The 17,829-nt window shown below is 60.9% G+C and overlaps 2 protein-coding genes across 6 annotated transcripts in view; both read right to left on the bottom strand.

Moving 5' to 3' along the window:
- Positions 1-1,921: 1,921 nt before the first annotated feature.
- FAM3A (FAM3 metabolism regulating signaling molecule A) lies at positions 1,922-9,585 on the bottom strand. 3 transcript variants are annotated; one of them, XM_047714882.1, is made up of 10 exons: positions 9,114-9,585; positions 8,703-8,773; positions 7,073-7,186; positions 6,568-6,591; positions 4,435-4,558; positions 4,261-4,319; positions 3,870-3,920; positions 3,510-3,594; positions 3,307-3,433; positions 1,922-2,542 (listed from the first exon to the last, which is right to left on the bottom strand). In XM_047714882.1, the coding sequence occupies exons 1-10, from the start codon at positions 9,275-9,277 to the stop codon at positions 2,447-2,449; spliced, it is 915 nt and encodes a 304-aa protein (XP_047570838.1). In that variant the 5' UTR covers positions 9,278-9,585; the 3' UTR covers positions 1,922-2,446. The 3 variants fall into 3 exon arrangements, with proteins under 3 accessions (XP_047570838.1, XP_047570836.1, XP_047570837.1); XM_047714880.1 differs by having other exon boundaries at positions 8,703-9,378; XM_047714881.1 differs by lacking the exon at positions 3,870-3,920 and having other exon boundaries at positions 8,703-9,388.
- Positions 9,586-14,200: 4,615 nt separating this feature from the next.
- The window catches only part of G6PD (glucose-6-phosphate dehydrogenase), a 12,198-nt gene continuing 8,569 nt past the window's right edge, over positions 14,201-17,829 (bottom strand). For all 3 annotated transcript variants that reach the window (XM_047714817.1, XM_047714815.1, XM_047714816.1), the window contains exons 6-13: positions 16,826-16,984; positions 16,572-16,697; positions 16,164-16,257; positions 15,674-15,860; positions 15,358-15,593; positions 15,195-15,271; positions 14,987-15,079; positions 14,201-14,891 (exon numbers count right to left, since the gene is read on the bottom strand). In XM_047714817.1, coding sequence (XP_047570773.1) covers positions 14,801-14,891; positions 14,987-15,079; positions 15,195-15,271; positions 15,358-15,593; positions 15,674-15,860; positions 16,164-16,257; positions 16,572-16,697; positions 16,826-16,984 — 1,063 coding nt within the window. In that variant the 3' untranslated portion in view covers positions 14,201-14,800. The remainder of the gene's footprint in view (positions 14,892-14,986; positions 15,080-15,194; positions 15,272-15,357; positions 15,594-15,673; positions 15,861-16,163; positions 16,258-16,571; positions 16,698-16,825; positions 16,985-17,829) is intronic.

Below are 17,829 nucleotides of genomic sequence, written 5' to 3'. Positions count from 1 at the left end.
GGGAAGGAGGGGGCTCTTTTTTGGCTGGGATTACTAGACTGGGACCTCTACTACTGCTCCCCCTAAGTAGGGGAGACAGCATGTTTGAAAATGAAGCAAATTACAGAGAAAAGTAGAGCCAAGAGATGGAGGGAGCTCATGTCCCGATAACATAATTGGGGCTAGAATCACCTGTGGGCATTGGGGTCCGATATGGGAACACTAAATGCCCCCTCCCATGTCATTACTTAATTTTGGTTATGTCACTTTGAGTTGGGATCCTGACACTTACAACCAAGGGTGACCTAACTCCTCAAGGGTAGGTGGGGGGAAGGATACAGCTTTGCTTCCACTTTGGAAATTTGGGCAGACTGTGCTCCACACCATCATCTGCTTCCTAGCCTGGGTTGGCCCAAGAGGGGGATTTAAGCTGGCTTGCTGTTTCCATCTGTGTGACTCTGATGACTCCCCGTGAGGGCAAAGCCCCCTGAGGAGTTAGGGACCATCGCTGGGGCTCACTCCGACGGTCCCAGCATGTAACCCAGCCCAGGGCAGGCCCTTGGCAGGCATTTGGGAACAGTCAAGTGACCCCAGCAGTGGAATGAGGCAGTTGAATGGGGCTGTGTGCCTCCCAGCCTCACAGTATGGACTTTCTGTGAGGTTCTGTTTCCTTTGGGACATGCTACCAACCTTGGGGAGCCCCACTTACTTGGCTTCTGGCCTCTCAGCTGCAGTGAAATTCTCCTAAACTCGCCAGGGACTTGTCTCTATCCTGCAAGTGGGGACAGTGATAGTCCCTTCTCGCTAAGGGTTGTTGTGAGGTAGTGCGTGTAACTGGAGAGCCCGTGGGAGGCGCAGTTGGAACGCTGGCCACACAGTGATCACTGGGGCAGCTCAGTGGGCACACAGGGCTTCGCGATGCTGTTCTCTCTCGTTCAGGGGACGTTCAGAATTTTCGATAATAGGTTTAAAAGTGCATACTTGTATGATACTACCCGTTATCCATCTGTCAAACCCATAGCCTGTGTAACAGCAGGAGGGAACCCTGCTGTCAACTTGGTGTTCAGTGATGACACGTCAGTGTAGACTGGGGATGTGGAACTCTGCAGTTTCTGCTCAACATTGCTGCAAACCTAAAACTGTTCTAAGAATGCCTATAAATAATGCATGCACATCAAGCACTTGGCTCAGGGCCGGGCTGGGAGTGGACTGCTACGGTCAGCATCTGGGCCCTTCTGGTGTCTCCACCTCCGTGACCTTTGAGGTCCCGGCATCACCACCACAGTCTCTCCTTCTGGGCGGCCCTGGGGGCCTCTCACTCTTCTGCCTGCTCCTTACTTTCCTTTCTTGACACTCTGTTCACATTTTGGCTGCAGTGAGCTCCTAGAAGGTGAAGGCTCGGGACGCCCGTCTCCAGAGCGGGACTCATGAAGTCCTTCGCCCCTGCCCCGTTGAGGTTGCTTGGCTGGCTCCTGGATTCCCCAGATCTAGGAAGTTCAAACTGCCTTTTCTCCTTTTTCTGACTTCAGACCGCTTCTTTGCTCCCGGTTGTGCCGTTCCAGCAATACTCCTTATAGTTTCTTGCTGATTCTCACTCAACGAAGGGAAACAGAACCGTAATGTTTAAGAAATGGCGAATAGCTCACAACTTGGGCTTTGAAGCCCTGATCTCAAAGACATTCAAAGTCAAGTGCTGCAGGTCAACACAAGCTCCTGAGGGAGGGTGTGGGCAGTGGGGAGGCACCTGGCTGTTTTTCTCATCCCTGTCTCTAGCGGCCTTGAACTGTGCGAAGGAGTCGGTGGCAGAACGCTCTCGCCTGGGCAGGACTGCGGGAATGCCAGCGGCGAGCTGTGTGTCAGGGCAGGAGCCCTGGAAACTAGGGTTGTCTACGAAGGCTGTGGGAGCGGGTCCGCCCAGCCCCCGGCACATGAACGCACTTGATTCCACTGGGGGCCACTCGTTTATTAAGAGCGCATCCCGAAGGCCGGCCCCCTGGTGGCCGTCACACGGCCCTGTAGCGCCCCGCCAGCCCGGCTCCCCAGAGGCCCCTTCCCGCGCAGGACGAGGCAGGAGGCCGCCAGCTCCTGAACTGCCAGCAGGCGCGGCCCCTCCGAAGACGTCACACCGGAATCCGGATTGGCCAGAGAGGCGGCGGCGGCTCCGGGACCGCAGGCCCCCCCGCCACCCGACCCCGGAGCCGCCGCCGCGCGGGGGTCGGGCTGGGGCTCCCCGGGGGAGGCAGCTTGAGGAAATACGGAGAGGGGCGCCTGACTGCCCGATCAAAGCAAGCCGGGGCCGGCCCCCGCCGCCCCCGCCCCCGGTCGCGCCCGGCCCCCCCTCGGGTCACCGCCTCGGAGCCCCGACGTGCGGGGCCAGAGCGCGCTCGTCCGGCCTCGGGCGCGCAGGGGCGCCTCCTCCCGGCCGGGCGCACGCGGCCTCCCTGGGCTGGTCCTGCGCCCGGCTCGGCTAGCGGGCCGTGGTCCTCCTCGGGATGCAGCCCTCCATCTCCAGCGCCTCGGGCCAGCCTTCGTACTTGTTGGTGTGCTTGCTGTTCTTCACGTGCTGCGGGTTAGGGGCGGGAAGCCCGGCCTCAGCCCTCGGACGGAAGGGACTCCGGAGCTTCGGTCGCCCCGCGCTGGCAGCGGCCAACCATGCGCGCTCAGGGCACCCCCCGCCCCCTGCCGTCTGTCCCTGGGGCCCGATCCTGCCATCTGCAGCAGGGCAAGCACTGCACAGGCTTCTGCTGACCCCACAGGGGGAGTGTGGGCGCCGCACGCCCGGGAAGGCGAGGAGGGAACGCGATGTCCGTTCCACCCTCACCTGACCCACAGCGAGCTGCTGGAAGCTTCAGGAAGAACAAAGCCAGAGGGAACATTTCATCTCTTTTGTGGCAGCCAGAGCCTTCCAGAAACCACGGGAACAGCCTATTTGTCTCATCCGGCTGTGTGGGGGAGTGGGTGTGGGGCCAGGCTGGGGGGCGCTGGGGCTTTCACCGGGCCAGGAGCATCCCAAAGAGGAGGATGGTGCCTGGGCCTTCCCAGCCCCTTGCACAGGGCTTGACATGGTGGGTCTGGAGGGCCAGTGGGCCAGAGGGCAGCAGGGGCAAGGGGACGAGGCGTGGGGGGTGAATGGGGGTGAATGGGTCACTGGGTCCTAGCAGGAGGAGACAGCACTGAGCATCTGGAAGGCGTCTGGGAGAAAGATTTCCCAATCGTGAAAGCTTTCCCTGTGCAGATGGCAGATTCAAGGGAGCCTGAGGCGTGGGCTGAGGCACGCTGGTGGGCTGGAGGCAGAGGGGCGGGAAATGGAGGGCCAGGCTCTCATACCTGCTCAAAGGGGCTCTTGTTCTGCACGCCCTTGGCCCCCACAAACACCCAGCTGTCCCGAAAAGCCAGATCCTTCACGTTCTTGCTGCCCAGATCGCTGAAAAGCTTCCTGGTCTCTTCATTCATCCTGCCACACAGAAGGAAGAGTCTTAAGTGGTCACCGTGGCAGCGTGAGGCTGAGGCCAGCTTTGGCAGTCACTTACTTGGTGGCTGGGTCGTCATAGGATGCCACAAATACCAGGGTGCCTTCATGCAGCGGCCGAATAAACTTCAGCAGGTCGTTGACATCTGGGGTGACAGGTCCCATGAAACACGGAGCATCGGGCAGCTCGGGATGCCCACTCCCACCAGCCCCCGCTCTCCAAATAAGGAGACTAAAAGAAGGGATCAGGCCAGGGACACACACACACACGAAGGGTTGCCACGGGAGTGCAGGGACAAACTGGTATAGCAACCCTGATGAGTGTACACCTGTCCCTGTCCCTGCCTTTTCCGAACCCAAGGAGCCACAGCCATGGGCAGAGGGCGGCACGTCAGCAATCTGGCGGTACATGGCGACTCACCTCCTGCCCACATGTCAAAGGCCCGGGCCTCGATGAGCTCGCCGCTGACCCCTGCGATGACAGGGAGGGAGGGGGTCCTGCTACTCGTGCCGCCGGGCAGCTCCACCCGACCACCGCAGCCCCCCTTGAACGAGGCTAAGGACATGGCCCTGGCCACTGGGTGCAGACCTTCTGGAAGCTTTCTTTCACGCCCCCTGTGCCCCCTCCAGCTTCCTGGAAACTTCTGTGCTTTGCTTATTGGGTCACTTCTGTGGGGAGGGCAGGGGAGGAGAGGGCCGAGGCGAATGTCCAGATGCCTCCTCATGGGGAGGGCACGAGGAAGGAGGGGGGCAAGCCATGGCATGGCCCTGCTTCTCGATCTCAACTCTGACCCCACATCACAAGGACTCACCATTCACCAGGGCGATGTTCAGTCCACGGCCCACGTTGTCCTTGACACTGCTCATGAGCCTACCGGGGTGGGGGTGGGGGGCAGAGCCCTCAGATGGCACGTTTGCTCCAACGTCCTTCATAGATCCAGCTTCCAGTCTCCCGTTCCCCCCACCAGCCACCCCGAGGAGCTCACATCTTATCTTCGAGGCAGATCTTTGGTCCGATGACATTGGCAGCCCCACTGACCATGCGGAAGGCCAGGTGCTCCTCGGGGCATGGCTGGGGCAGGCCACACTTGTACTTCCTGGCTCGTGGCTCTGAGCATGAACAGCAGGAGTGACCCACGGGCCTGGCCCTGGGGTCACCTGAGATCTGAGACGGGAAGGTCAGGACCAGCCCACAGGGAGGAATGAGTGGCCACAGAGCAGGGGACCAACAGGGGATAGAGAGGACGTGGCTCAGGCCAAGGCCAGGGACACTTCCACAGACACTCTGTGTCCTGCTGGGGCTGGCCTCAGGGCAAGGTGACAGGGACCTTAGGGAGGCTTTTCTGCCACAGGTGGGAGAAAAGAGGTGGGAGGGCTGGCCTTGGTTGTGGCCTTGCAGGGAAGGAGCACAGGTAGGGGAGGAGGGAGCAGCTGGGACAGTGACTCAGGGAAGTGGTGGTGAGGAAAGCACCTGACTCCCTCCCTTGGGCAGAGGTGGGAGGACAAGAGGGGGGGCTCTGTTACAGGTTAAATTGTGACCCACAAAAGGTATGTTGATGTGCTAACTCCTGCCATCTTCGAATATAACCCTATTTGGAAACAGGCTCACTGAAGGCCTGGTCAGTTAAAATGAGCTCATCATGGGGTAGGGTTAGTTAGTTAAGCCTAAATCCAAGGACAAGTGTCCAGTTCATGGCATTTGAGTCCAGAGGCCTGGGGACACTGGGGGGTAGGGTGGGGTGCTGGCCGTGGAACTGGGTAGTGAAGGGAGGCTGTAGGAATCTGTGGAGCTGGGGCGCCTGGGCGGCTCAGTAGGTTAAGCCTCTGCCTTTGGCTCAGGTCATGATTGCAGGGTCCTGGGATTAAGCCCCACATCGGGCTCTCTGCTCAGTGTGGAGCCTGCTTCCTCCTCTCTCTCTGCCTGCCTCTGCTTACTTGTGATCTGTGTCTGTGAAATAAATAAAATCTTTAAAAAAAAAATCCGGGGAGCAGCTAGACCAGGCCTAGACGGTCTCGCGGGAGGTGCCTACAGAAATATGGATGTTCAAGGTGCTTCCTGTGTGAGCCTAGGGTGAAGGGCGCGGGGAGCTTGTTGTGACCGTGGCCGGAGTGGGGTGGCCATGGGCCTTAGAGACGCTGCCGCTGTGGTCTCAGGTGGAAATGGGAACGTGTTACTGGGCACTGGAGGAAAGGTGGGTCTCATCATAAAGTGGCAAAGAACTTGGCCCAGTCTGGTTCTGATGTCTGAGGAGAGGAGAACTTGTAGACACTGAACTGGGAATACTGAGCTGAGATTTCCAAACATAGCCCGGTTTCTCCTTGATGCTCGCAGTAAGATGTGAGGAGAGAAAGATAAACCAGAACCAGAATCGTTAAGCACAAAGGAACCAGAATGTGAGAATCGGGAAAAGACTCAGTCTAAGCGCACCGGTGTGGTCGCAGGACCAATCGCTAACGAGCCGAGGTGCGTGACTCGCGGTTCTACTCGGTCCTGTCCCCAAAGCCAGGAATCGAGGTGGGATTACCCTGAAGAGGTCTGCAGGGCCCTCCTGTCTCACACCTTAGAGTCTCATGAATCGCACAAGACACCAAGAAGGTTTTTGAAAATTTTATACCAGGGGAAACCCTGCCATCTTGGGCTGAAAAGGACAGAGAAAGGACAGAAGGCAACAAGGGTGGCTCTGAGGGCAGAGCAGCGGCTGCAGAGGGCAGAGTCGGCACCGGCCCAGAGGGTAGGACTGCCCCCCCAGGAGTGCACCCCGCTTCCCCACCAGCTCCGGTGGGGCCAGAGGACAGAGCATTGGGCCTCAGAGGAGGCTTCTCAGGCCTTGAATCCTGACAGCATTTGCCCTGCCGGGTTTCAGACTTGCTGGGACTGGTGACCCCCTTATTCCTTCCAGTTTCTCCCTTTTGAAATGGAAAGGTCTATCCTAGGCTTGTCTCACCAGTGTATTCTGGAAGCAGGTAACTGGTTTTCTAGGTTTGCAGCCGGCAAACAGCTCCAGTGGGCTGTGATGGCTAGTTTGGCGGGGGGGATGCAGGGAGAACAGAGACCCGGGAGGACTTGAGGCAGGCGGAGCTGAGAGCTGGGAGGAGTGGGGAGGTGACAGTAGCCTTACCTGCAGTCACTGAGTTCTCTGGGCCTGTGGGGATAGAGAGTTGCTTGTGTTAGGGTGGAGGCCTCCAGGGGCTGGCAGCAGGGCATCCTGGTCCTGGCCCTGTACCATGAACTTGAGATGGAGGGCTGGTCGGGCTCCACACACAACCACCCCCCCCACCACAGTTCCAGGAAAAGGGTCAATGGTACTGTAAACAACACCCAGCGCCCCCTCCCCATTCCAGAGGCTGGGGGAGAGCCCACAGGAAGCAGCCAGGCTGTTGTCCCAATGTCTGGAGAGGTGCCCCTGCCCCTCGCTCAGACTCTGCTGACTCCAACAGGGCCCAGGGTTTTAACTGGCAGAGACGGGAGCAACTGGGTGATAGGGGGAGACGGCCTGAGGGCAGCTAGACGGGGCCTGGCAGAGACACCCCCACCCCACCCTGAGCCTCTGCCCCCAGGCCCAGAGTGCCCCCCCCACCTCTGAGTGGCAGCCACGGCAGGGCAAGGAGGTGTCCCACACTTACTGGCAAAGAGCTGCTGGATGCGAGGAAAGCCACTGCCAGGCCCGCCCAGGAGGATGCTGACCACAATCCACGTAAGGCCCACAGTGACAACCAGGGCCACAATGCGGAGGGGGCCTAGAGGCAGGACAGACAGGGTAAGGCCACCTCGGTTGTCAGTGAGATCCCGAATGGCCCTGGGGCCTCTCAGGACTGCATCTTCCTGCCACTTGGGAAGAATTGAGCAGAGGACCAGAAGGTGGGGGCCTGCTGCCATCCATGAGGCCTGGGAGGGGGACTTGAGCTCCTGTGGGTGGAAGGAGGACCCTGCATCCAGGGCTTTCAGCTTGGTCCTCTGTGGCAGGTATGGAGCAGACCTGACCACTCCAGAGGCTGCCAGCCTCCCTCAGGAGTCCCCAAACTTTGTCTTGGTGGCCACTAACATATTCACATCCCACCCGTCCTGTTCTCTTTTTCTCCCGTCATGATGGAGAAGAGGGTCCCTGCTCCTTCCAAAGACCAGTTCGTGCAGCTGCTGTGGAGCGGGACCTGAGCTCTGCTCCCAAGAATCGTTATCTACTCTTTCTCCTCGACCTACAACAGCTCCCATCGTTAAGACAGCACAGGAGAGACCCTCAAATCACATCCCCGTCCAGCCACTGACCTCTCTCCCCTCCCTTCCTCTTCCCCAGTCTCACCATCCACTCTCTTCCAACCTACTCCAGTGTGGCCTTGTCTCCATGAGCCCACTGAAACAGCTTGTGGCCAAGGTCATATATGATCTTCTTGGGGTCAACTCCCTGGGTCACCTGTCAGCCCCAATGTTCCTGACCTCTCAGTTGGCCGCCTGGGTCCTCATGCTGGAAACACTTCTCCAGTGGCTTCTGTGGCAGCACATCCTAACCCCCCACCTGGGTGCTCCTCATCCTCCCTACTTAGATTGTCCTCTACTCTCCCCTGAAATGCTGGCCACACCCAGCTTCTGTCCCAGCCTGTGTTCTGTGCCTACAGTCTACTCTCCCAATAGGTGCCCTCAACTCCTGGCCCCCAATTAACCTACAAAGCAGTATTTTTTGCTCCAGCCCTCGCGGATCTTGAGGCCACACCCTCCCAGCCAATTCCTCACCAGTGGCTGTACTGGGATACATTTACAAGGCTGCGACCTTTAGCAGCCCTGAATTCCAGTTCTTGAGTTCTGCTCGGCATCACCTCTCATCTGTTCCTCCCCCAGCCAAGCCATCTGTCTTGCTGTCGGGTGGGCCTAGGGTAGGTTTGCCACCGGTTCTCACCCAGCCCATCACCGCTCCGGTCAATTTCCACTCTAAGACCACGCCCCTCCGCGACTGCACCCCGCCCCCTTTTCCTAGCCGCCATGCTCCCTGCAGCCTCTCCCACAACTCGTTTTTTCAGACAGCGGCCAGTTACCCGAGTTGGGAGAAATCGACTGCCCTGATTCTATTTCACAGCTCTTGACTTCCTGGGAGGTGAAAGGATTTACTCGAGGTCACAGAATGGGTGTTTGTGTAGGGCCCTCCATTAACAAAACCACAGTCATCGGTCCACCCGGGCCCCTCCAGACACAGACCTCCGGACAACTGAGCCTCAGTCTGGTCCCTTTTCCAACTACCTCCCGTTCACTGTGGAAGCCACCCACCTGCCAACCTCATGTCCACTTCTCTCGCTGGGTTGGGGCTGCCGGCAGGAGCACTGTTTGGGGACCGTGCGCTCTGGGAGCAATACAGCAGAAGAGCAGGTTTGGGTGGAACTCAAGGATGACCCTGGGCTTGGCCCCTGCTGCTGGGAAGACGTGATCGGTGCACCGGCTGGCTCGTCCAACGAGCTGGTGAGGCTCCTCGAGCACGCGGAGAGAAGCGCTGCTAGGACAGGAGAGTCCTCCGGAACCCGTCGGCTCACGATCGTGCCCACGGGAGCCTCTGAGGCCGCGAAGGAACGGTGGTTCTCCCGGACGTGGGCCTCCTCCGTGGGAGGCCCTGAGCTTGGGCCGTCCCCCAACCTCCAAGGCTGGGGGACACGGATGACACGGGCTAGGCTGGCGGAGACTTGCCTGGCCGTGGGGGAGATGCAAGCTGGGGTGGGAGGCAGCCCGGTCAGGCCGGCTGCCCGGCTATGCTCCGCGACGGGCGGTGAGAGAGGTGCGCAGCTCCGCGGACGGTCCGGGCAATGGCGGTCCGGGGCGGGGCCACGGCTCGCAGGCACCACCCCCGCCATCCGCTCCCGCCCTGCCGCCGCGCGGTTCAAGGGGAGAAGACCGTGGAGTCCCCGCCCCCAGGTCCGCGGACCCCGCCCATAGGCCCGCCTCCAGCAGGCGTTTCAGCCGGGGTGGGAGGGGGCCTCCACTCCGGTCCTGCCCCTGACTGTTCTCTGGTCCCGCCCCCGGCCGCAGCTCGGGAGGAGCAGGGTGGTGTCCGCGGCATCCCACGTCGGCTCCGCGGCAGAAGTCTCCCCTCGGGCTCCTCCAAAGTGGGAGATGCCGGCTTTGAGGACTGGGGTTGAGCTCGTGGCCTGCGGTCAGATTTCTGAAGCCTGGACGAAGCGACCGGATCTAGGGGTGTAATTAGAAATTGTTCGGGGGGCGCTTGGGTGGCTCACTGGGTTAAAGCCTCTGCCTTCGGCTCGGGTCATGATCCCAGGGTCCTGGGATCGAGCCCCGCATCGAGCTTTCTGCTCAGCGGGGAGCCTGCTTCCCCCCCTCTCTCTGCCTGCTTGTGATCTCTGTCAAATGAATAAATAAAATCTTAAAAAAAAAACCGAAACCTTTTGGAAAATTGACATGTGTGTCTTTAGAAAGCTGGAGACACACAGGAGTCCACGGGAAAACGGAAAAGGTGAGCAGGCCCAGGCCAGAGCGACGCCTTTCCTCCCACCCTGTTTTCCAGACCGAAGCACGTCCACGTGCTGTCGCTGGTCGCGGCCTAGGGAGGACTCGCTCCCGCCCTCTCCCCTCCCCTCCCACGGGAAGGCCTCGACGCTCGGCCCAGCACGCCCCCGTCACGCATCACCCGGAGAGCAGCACCCGCTGTCGGGCGGGCCCGCCTTGCTCTCTGGAGGGGAGCGCCCCGGCGGTAGCAGAGCCCAGGAACATGGCCTGCCCTGACCCGCCCAAGCCGCCTGCGGAAACCTTCCTAAGGAAAGAATCAAAAACAGAGAAAGCTTGTAGCGCGGGGCAGCGACAGCTCGGGCTAGGATCCAGTACCCTCTCGGTGGGCAACATCTAAGATCAAGGAAACCAGTTCCAGGCAGGCCCCTGCTGCTGCAGTCCGCGCTTAGCTTTTTTTCCTTTCCTTTTTCATGGAATTTGGGATCCGAGCTAATGCTGACCAGCCGTCAAACTCTCACAAGTCTTCCCGAACCCCGGGTGCACCGTCTCTCCCGCAAGGCTTGCAGGCGCCGGCGCCGGCAGAGGGAGCTCCTACTGCCCGCGCTCTCGCGGTGCCCGCCAGGCTCGGGGCACCCGCCCGCCCGGTAGTTCAGAGACAACCGTGTTTACATCTTGCCCAGGACAGGAGTCTCGGAGAGGCTGCTTTAATGAGTTCCCCTGAGGGGCCAGAGGCACAACCGCACAACCGCCGTCCCCACAGCTACCAAGCAAGAGACGGGATCCGCTCCAGGTCGTCGGGCCTGCCCGGCAGCCTCGCCCCACTCCCAGCTCCGCTCGCGGACTGCTGTTCAGCCAGGACGGGCAGCGCGTGGCCGCCTTCACGTCCCAGGCCCTCACGTCTCCGCCCGCCCCGGTGCAGGCAAGGGCCGTGAGGGGACACAGAACCTCTCCTCCAGGCGTCCCTACCTGTGCCCGTGTAGTTCCCGGAGCTGAGGTGCCTGTGGATGTCCTCAACGGATCTGTCATCTGCTGCTCTCAGTAGACACTGAAGCAGAGTTAGCAGCGGGTGGGGACCACCTAAGGCCCTGAGTGGGCCCCTCACCTGGGACCTCTTGCCTCCCCTCTAGATGAGGCGACCAGACCTCAGGCGACAACTGATTTCTCCCACGCAGTCCTTCCTGCCTCTGCCTGTCTTTAATAACCAACAGCTTAAGGGACAGCGAAATGTCCTCGGTAGCTCCTCAGTCCAGTCTCCAGAACAGGCAGCAAGATTTGTCCTCGACTGTCCTCATCTGGGCTCTCATGTCTCTCCTCAGTGCCTCATTCTCCCTTCGAGCCAAGGGCTTAGGTCTGGCCATGCACCGGAATGCGGTCACCGGGCTTGAGTGCCCCCGCAGCACTGCTCGCGCATCATGTGTCGGGGGCTCGCGCTCCATCTCGGGGTGGGAACCCAGATCTGAGCTAACAGCTGAACGACCTCACCGGTCCCTCGCTGCTCCACCTGAGGCTCGGCACCATGCCCTGAGGGGGAAGGGGACTCAGCACAGGCGCCCGGAGCGGAGGGGACTGCAGCCATTCATCCCATGTAAGCACAGGGACGTGAGGTGACAGACGGGTCTCCTCACCGTGTCTGTCATCTCTCTTCCCCATTATAGACCCCCAGAACTGAGGGGACACTTGTCTTAGTTCAGCAAGGCCCAAGTTCTGTGTCAGATGGCATTTGGAGCTGAGGTGACAGCTTAATGCCCTTAGTTGGGACTTCTCTGTCTTCCCCATTGCAGGATCCTAGAGCTGACAGGTGACTGTCATCAGGTCCCACTCTCTTTCTCAGTCACCCAGGGGTCAAGTGACAGTTGACTGTCATCACCAGGGCCCTTACGTGTATGCCCTGGTGTGGCGCTCAGATCTGGGGTGCCCTGACCTGGACCCTTGTGCCTGTCACAGTGGAGACAGAGCTGGAGGAAATCGGGAGGTCCCAACACACCACTCTCCGCACTCATACCTGGTCATCATGTGTTGGGGGCCCCAGAGGAGTTAGGTCCCTCTTCTACTTTGGGCTCCCGCTGCTCCCCTTATGTGGATCCTCCCACATCCCCAGGGGACTCCTCCCTGGTGATGCCATGCCAGCAGGTCCCCCAGGGAGCCTGGGGACCCAAGAGGACAATCCCCAGAACACAGCTCTCCTGGGTCCCCCAAAGTCTAGGAATGTCTGTGGGGCTCTGCAGAGGACTCTGAGCTTGAGGACCCTGCCAGGGTCCGGACGGACTCCCGCATCTTCATTTATTTGACGGCTCCCGACCTCCAAGGGCTTGAAGTTATGCTCAGGTCTGTTTTGGGGATGTGAGGTTCCAGCATGGCTGGGAACTTAGAGTAGGCCGAACAGCGCCCTCTGGTGGTAAGCGGGGTAAGGCGCGGTCACACCTTCAGGGACTCCCGCTGCCCCATTCCTTTTGTCACCCCAGCTCATCAGGCATGAGGCTGCTCTGCAGTCAAGGGCAAGACCCTTGGCAGCTACGTGGGAGCCAGACGGCTACAGCGGAGCCTGCAAGTCCCTAGGCTGGCCCCCTCTAGCTCCCGGGGAGGCCTTTGCCACCACCCCCTGTCCAGGAAGTCCTAGGCACCAGGAAGGACCAAGGCTACTGCCTGCAGGGTGGAGCCTGGCTTCCAATCCTGTCCACATGGAGTCTTCTCGGCTGCTCTGCATGGACCTGGGCTGGGGGTGGATCTTGAGGTCCAGAGCCCACTGAGGAAAGTCACCACTTAAGGGTATGTGATCTGTCCTAACCCCACGGAGCTCCCATCTTCCCTGTTTGGTGACCTCAGTGACCTCCCGCCTTACCTCACCTGATGTACCACCTACCCTGGTCACAGGAGGGGATGGGGAGAGTGCAGACGGCACCCAGGAGGGCCGCTCATGTGTACGGGGGCGACACATTCCCCTGGCTTACGAAGCAGAACAGGCCAGCCCACCAGTAGTTTATCTACGTATGGCTTCCACGTGGGAGCCTTGGCTCCCTATCAACCAGCCAGGACTCCGCCAGGCTGCGCCCTGTCTCCCTTGCCCTCACCAGGTTCTCCAGCTGGTTCTCACTGGCAGGACCAGGTAAGGTTTGGATGGCTGGAGTGAAAAGCTCCGGGCAATTGCCTCCCGAACAGGGGTGGGGAGAGAGGGGCTAAGCCCTGACAACCAGGAGCCCTGGGCTAAGTCCCCCCCTCCCAGGGAGCGGAGCCTCCCCACTCTCCCCTGCCACCCTGAGTGACTTTCTGGACCACTTGTTCCCTCCATAAAACGTACTGCCATCTGATCATTTTGTCCTTTTGTTCTGGGCTGGCTGCACCTCCCAGAGCCTGGGGCGCTGGTGCTGCACTATTGTTGAGTAGGGCTGGGGGAGAGGGGAGCACAGGGGAGTGTACTGGGACAAGCACCCCCCCCACCGCCACTCCCCCCCCCACTGTGGCCCTGGAACGTGGCCTTATTTGGAAAGGGGACTGTTTACAGAGGTAATCAAGGTTGAGTCAGACGGAGGTCACAGAAGAGAACGGCCCCTAATTTGACAGGACTGCTGTCCTAAGAGGAACCAGGAGACACACAAGCACACAGACAGGGCAGAACGTAGAGTTGGGGGCAGACACTGAGTGATATGTCTGCCAGCCACGGAAGGTCCAGGATGTCGCCACAGCGGGAAGAGACAAGGAGGGCCCCTAGAGCCTTCGGAGGGAGCTCGGCCCAGCCACACCCGGATTTCCCACTCCTGGCCTCTGAGCCAAGGGAGGACGCAGTCAGGCTCCCCCTCCCTGGCCCGTGTGCCTTGTCGCAGCTATGCCCCCCGCCCCCCAGCCCGCCTGGCATCCAGGGTGAGCCACAAGAGCCCACTGCCTCTTTCCTAAACACTTGCCTCCGTGGACTGGCCCTCAGCGATTCTGGTGGGGACAAGATCAAGGTGGAGGAGGCCCATGTGGGCAGCGAGTGTGGTGGAAGCATTTGTTGGAAGGTGAAAATGAATGTGACCCAACCTCGTACCCCTCCATGGTCTGGTGACGAAATCCTGCAGAGGGCGACTGAGTGAGGAGCACAGGTGAGTGTGAGTGTGTGGGGGCCTCAGGGAGCAGGGCTCAGTCACGACTAGACGTGGGGTCAGGTTTAGGTCTGGACTGCCAAACCCGAGCTGGCGAGAGATGTGGCTGATGAGAACCAGGTGAGGTTCTGGTTTTCGTCAGCCATGTCTGTCCCGCGGGCCCTTGGTGGGCCGGGCTGGCCCAGGCGCCCTCCTGCAGGGTAACAGGCCAGAAGCAAACAAGCAGGGAGCAGGAAACAGGGTGTGTTTGTGGATTTAATGGCGGTGAGTGGGTGGGCCATGGAGTGCAGAGTTGGGGAGAGCTGGGGGGGCAGAGGGGCATCCAGGAGGCCCGAGACACCAGGGGCTGCAGGGCAGCACGGAGGTCCCTTCCAGCGGGTGACCAGGAATGTCGAGTGGCACTGAGAGTGGTGTGAAAACGCTGGAGCCCGTCCCCTCAGTTCCGAGGACTGCGCTCAAAGCCAGCGGGAGTGTGGGGTTGGCCCCTGGCCCACAGATGCCTGCCCACTGCCCGCCTCTGACATCCCTCACCCCTGCCCTGGGTGGAAGAGCCCAGGACAGATGGGAAAGCCACTCTACTTCCTTCTGTGGGGGCTCAGGCCAGTGGACAGAAGCTGGCTCAGGAAGGGCCAGTGGCAGCTAGAGATGGTCACAGCGCGAGTCTCGAGTGCTTTGCTAGTGGCGGAATGTACTGGGCCCGGGCTGGCCGGGGGCCGGGAATGTGAAGCTGCGGCCTGTGGCCCCGGACCACTCCTGATGCGAGGCTGGGGTGACAGGCAAGTGGGAGGAACAAAGATGGGGCCGAGGTGGGTGGGGTGGGGACCTGGGGCTCAGGGCTCAGAGCTTGTGGGGGTTCACCCACTTGTAGGTGCCCTCGTACTGGAAGCCCACTCTCTTCATCAGATCATCTGCCTCTGCGGGGCCTCGGCTGGGAGAGTGACAGGCAAAGGGGAGCTGTGAGGGCACCCTGGGGCCCCCGCGAGCCCTCCCCACCCCCTGCAGCCTCCCCGCCCGGCCCCTTACCTTCCGTAAACGTAAGGGATGGGCTGGAGCCTCTCGCGCTCGATCTTGTGCAGCAGTGGCGTGAAGATCCGCCAGGCTTCCCGGAGCTCGTCACTGAGGGGACACCGCGCGGCTCTGGGGTTGCTGGTGGGGGCACAGGGCCGCGGCCCTGCCACCTGGAGCCCAGCTCCGCCCCGGTGCGTACCCGGGGCCCAGGGGTGCCCCTCACCTGCGCACGAAGTGCATCTGGTTCCCGCAGAAGACGTCCAGGATGAGGCGCTCGTAAGCGTCGGGGAGCTTCACGTTCTGTGAGGGAAGGCTTCACGCTGTGGCCGCCCGAGCCTGCCGCCACCGCCCCCTCCCTGCCCCCTCTGCCCGGGCCAGGCACCCACCTTGTATCTATTGCCGTACGTCAGGTCGAGCTCGGACTCCTCGGGGTTGAAGAACATGCCGGGCTTCTTGGTCATCATCTTGGTGTACACAGCCTCGTTGGGCTGCACGCGGATCACCAGCTCGTTGCGCTTGCACTGCTGCCGGAAGATGTCGCCGGCCACGTCGCGGAACTGCAGCCGCACCTCGGCCTTGCGCTCGTTCAGTGCCTTGCCACAGCGCAGGACAAAGGGCACTCCTGCGGGGGGCGCAGTGGCGTCAGGCGGGAGGGGGCGCAACGGCACGGGGGCCGGACCCCGGGGTTGGGGGGGCACCTACCATCCCACCTCTCGTTTTCCACGTAGAGCACGACGGCCGCAAAGGTGGCAGTGGTGGACCCGCGGGGCACCGTGGGGTCGTCCAGGTAGCCTTTCGTGGACTCCCCCTCTCCACTGGGGTTCCCCACGTACTGGCCCAGGACCACGTTGTCTGCCTGCACCTCGGAGATACACTTCAACACCTTGACCTGGGAACAAGCCGGTAGAGAGGGGCTCCTTGGGCAAGGGCGGCAGACGTGGGGAAGCTGGGGCACCACGCACGGCAAGCTTCCTGGCAGTGTGACCAGCCAGCACACACAGGGGGACACACGCTGTCTGTGTGGCTCGCTGTGCAGAGCCTGTGGCCATGGCCCTCCCATCTGAGGGCTCCCCAGGACCACCCAGACCCGCCCTCCTTTTCTCCAGAAGGAGAGGCAGCGGGTGAGCCCGGGAGACAGAAGAGCCCCCTGCAGTGCTGGCGGCAGGGGCCAGAAGGGGACGCGTCAGGGCACCTTCTCATCCCGGACGTCGTCCGAGTCGGTGGAGGCTGGCTTCTCCATGGCCACGAGACACAGCATCTGCAGCAGGTGGTTCTGCATCACATCCCTGTGGAGGAAGGCGCAGGCAGGCTCAGCTCAGGGCCTTCGAGCAGGGCCGGAGGCGCAGCGGGGCTCAGCAGCTCAGACAGGGCTCTCCAGCAGCAAAGCCAGGACATTGGCTTCCTGAGCTTACCCCTGCCGGTCCCCTCAGGCAAGGAAAGACATAGGAACACCCCCCCTTTGCAGCTGACGCTGACTGCTCAGTCACCCACTCGTGAATCTCAATCTCAAGGAAGGAGGAGCCCACCAAAACAGGGAGTGGTGACCCCGCAGAACAGCAAGATCGCACTCCTCGCCTGTGAAAGGGAGACAGACGCTCACCGGATGATCCCGAATTCGTCGAAGTAGCCCCCGCGGCCCTCGGTGCCAAAGGGCTCCTTGAAAGTGAGAATGACGCAGGCGATGTTGTCCCGGTTCCAAATGGGGCCAAAGATCCTGTTGGCAAACCTGCAGCGGGGGCAGTGTGGAGTGTGCTGCTGTACCCTGGGGTGCAACAGCAGGATGGGTGGTGCCCCACGAGTGCCCACCCCATACCCAGCGTCCACCCCCACCCCGTCACCCCGGCCCGGCCCCACCTCAGCACCATGAGGTTCTGGACCATCTCCTTGCCCAGATAGTGGTCGATGCGGTAGATCTGGTCCTCACGGAACAAGGAGGAGATGTGGTTGGACAGCCTGTCGGAGCTCTGCAGGTCCCTCCCAAAGGGCTTCTCCACAATGACACGGTTCCAGCCTCTGCAGGAGTCCAGAGCTGTGTCACTGTCACCCCACACTCTCCCTCGGCAGCAAGGGCCAGCGCCTCATCTCCCCCCAGGTCTCAGTCCTCGAGCAGAGGCAGAAGCTTCCCTCCCCGTCTTCATGCTCAGCTGACCCGCAGAGTTCTGCTGGCAGAGTCCCCAGACCCGAGGACACCTCCTGTCCACCATGCTCTCCAAAACTTCCTCAGAAGCCCTCCCACGCAGCTGGCTGCTTGCTGGGATGAGTGCTCCAGGGCTCTGTCTGGGTGGTCCCGCTCCCTTCCAGCCCCCCCGGGGGTCTCTCATAGGTCAGGACTAGCCCGGGAGCTAGTGGGGGAGCAGGGGGAGGGGATGTCAAGGGCACAGCTGCCTCCGCGGATTTTAAAATGGAAGAACGCCCCTTTCTTGGCTAGTCCCCTTGGACAGTTAATGCAGCATTCTGCGTTCAAAACCAGAACGAAGTGAAAGAGACGACTGTGGGTTTGAGAGACAGACGGACTGGCAGAGCCCAGGGGCACCACAAAGCAAAATTCTTGCGGAGCAACACTGCCGCCTCGTGGTCACCAAGGAGACCGCGGGAAGCGCAGAAAAACCAGAAACAGACCAGCGGCAGTTTCGTGGAGCAACACCGCCACCTTGTGGTCCTCACAGGAACAGCGGCGAGGGAAAGCTGGATTTCGGCTAGATGGGCCAGGAGGGCCCTCGGGAGGGTTTCCAAGGCAAATGCTATTACAAAGCCCCTGTGTTCATGCCCTATTCTCGTCTTTCAAGAGCTAACTCCTGTAGAGAAGAGCGGTCACCCTCCTTTTCCAACTCGGTGGACTAGCTGGCCCCGGGGACTCT

The sequence above is a fragment of the Lutra lutra genome, chromosome X, assembly GCF_902655055.1.
Source record: "Lutra lutra chromosome X, mLutLut1.2, whole genome shotgun sequence".
NCBI classification, from domain to species: Eukaryota; Metazoa; Chordata; class Mammalia; order Carnivora; family Mustelidae; genus Lutra; species Lutra lutra.
Note: the sequence above shows the minus strand (reverse complement) of the source record. Positions and strands in the feature narration are given on the sequence as shown.

Coding starts and splice junctions, on each gene's coding strand:
- FAM3A (XM_047714882.1), bottom strand. CDS start 9,277: ATGGCGGGGGTGGTGCCTGCGAGCCGTGGCCCCGCCCCGGACCGCCAT. Junction 4,559..6,567: donor AGAGAACTCAGTGACTGCAG/GTAAGGCTACTG, acceptor GTTCATGCTCAG/AGCCACGAGCCAGGAAGTAC. Junction 3,921..4,260: donor GAACATCGCCCTGGTGAATG/GTGAGTCCTTGT, acceptor CTGTCATCGCAG/GGGTCAGCGGCGAGCTCATC.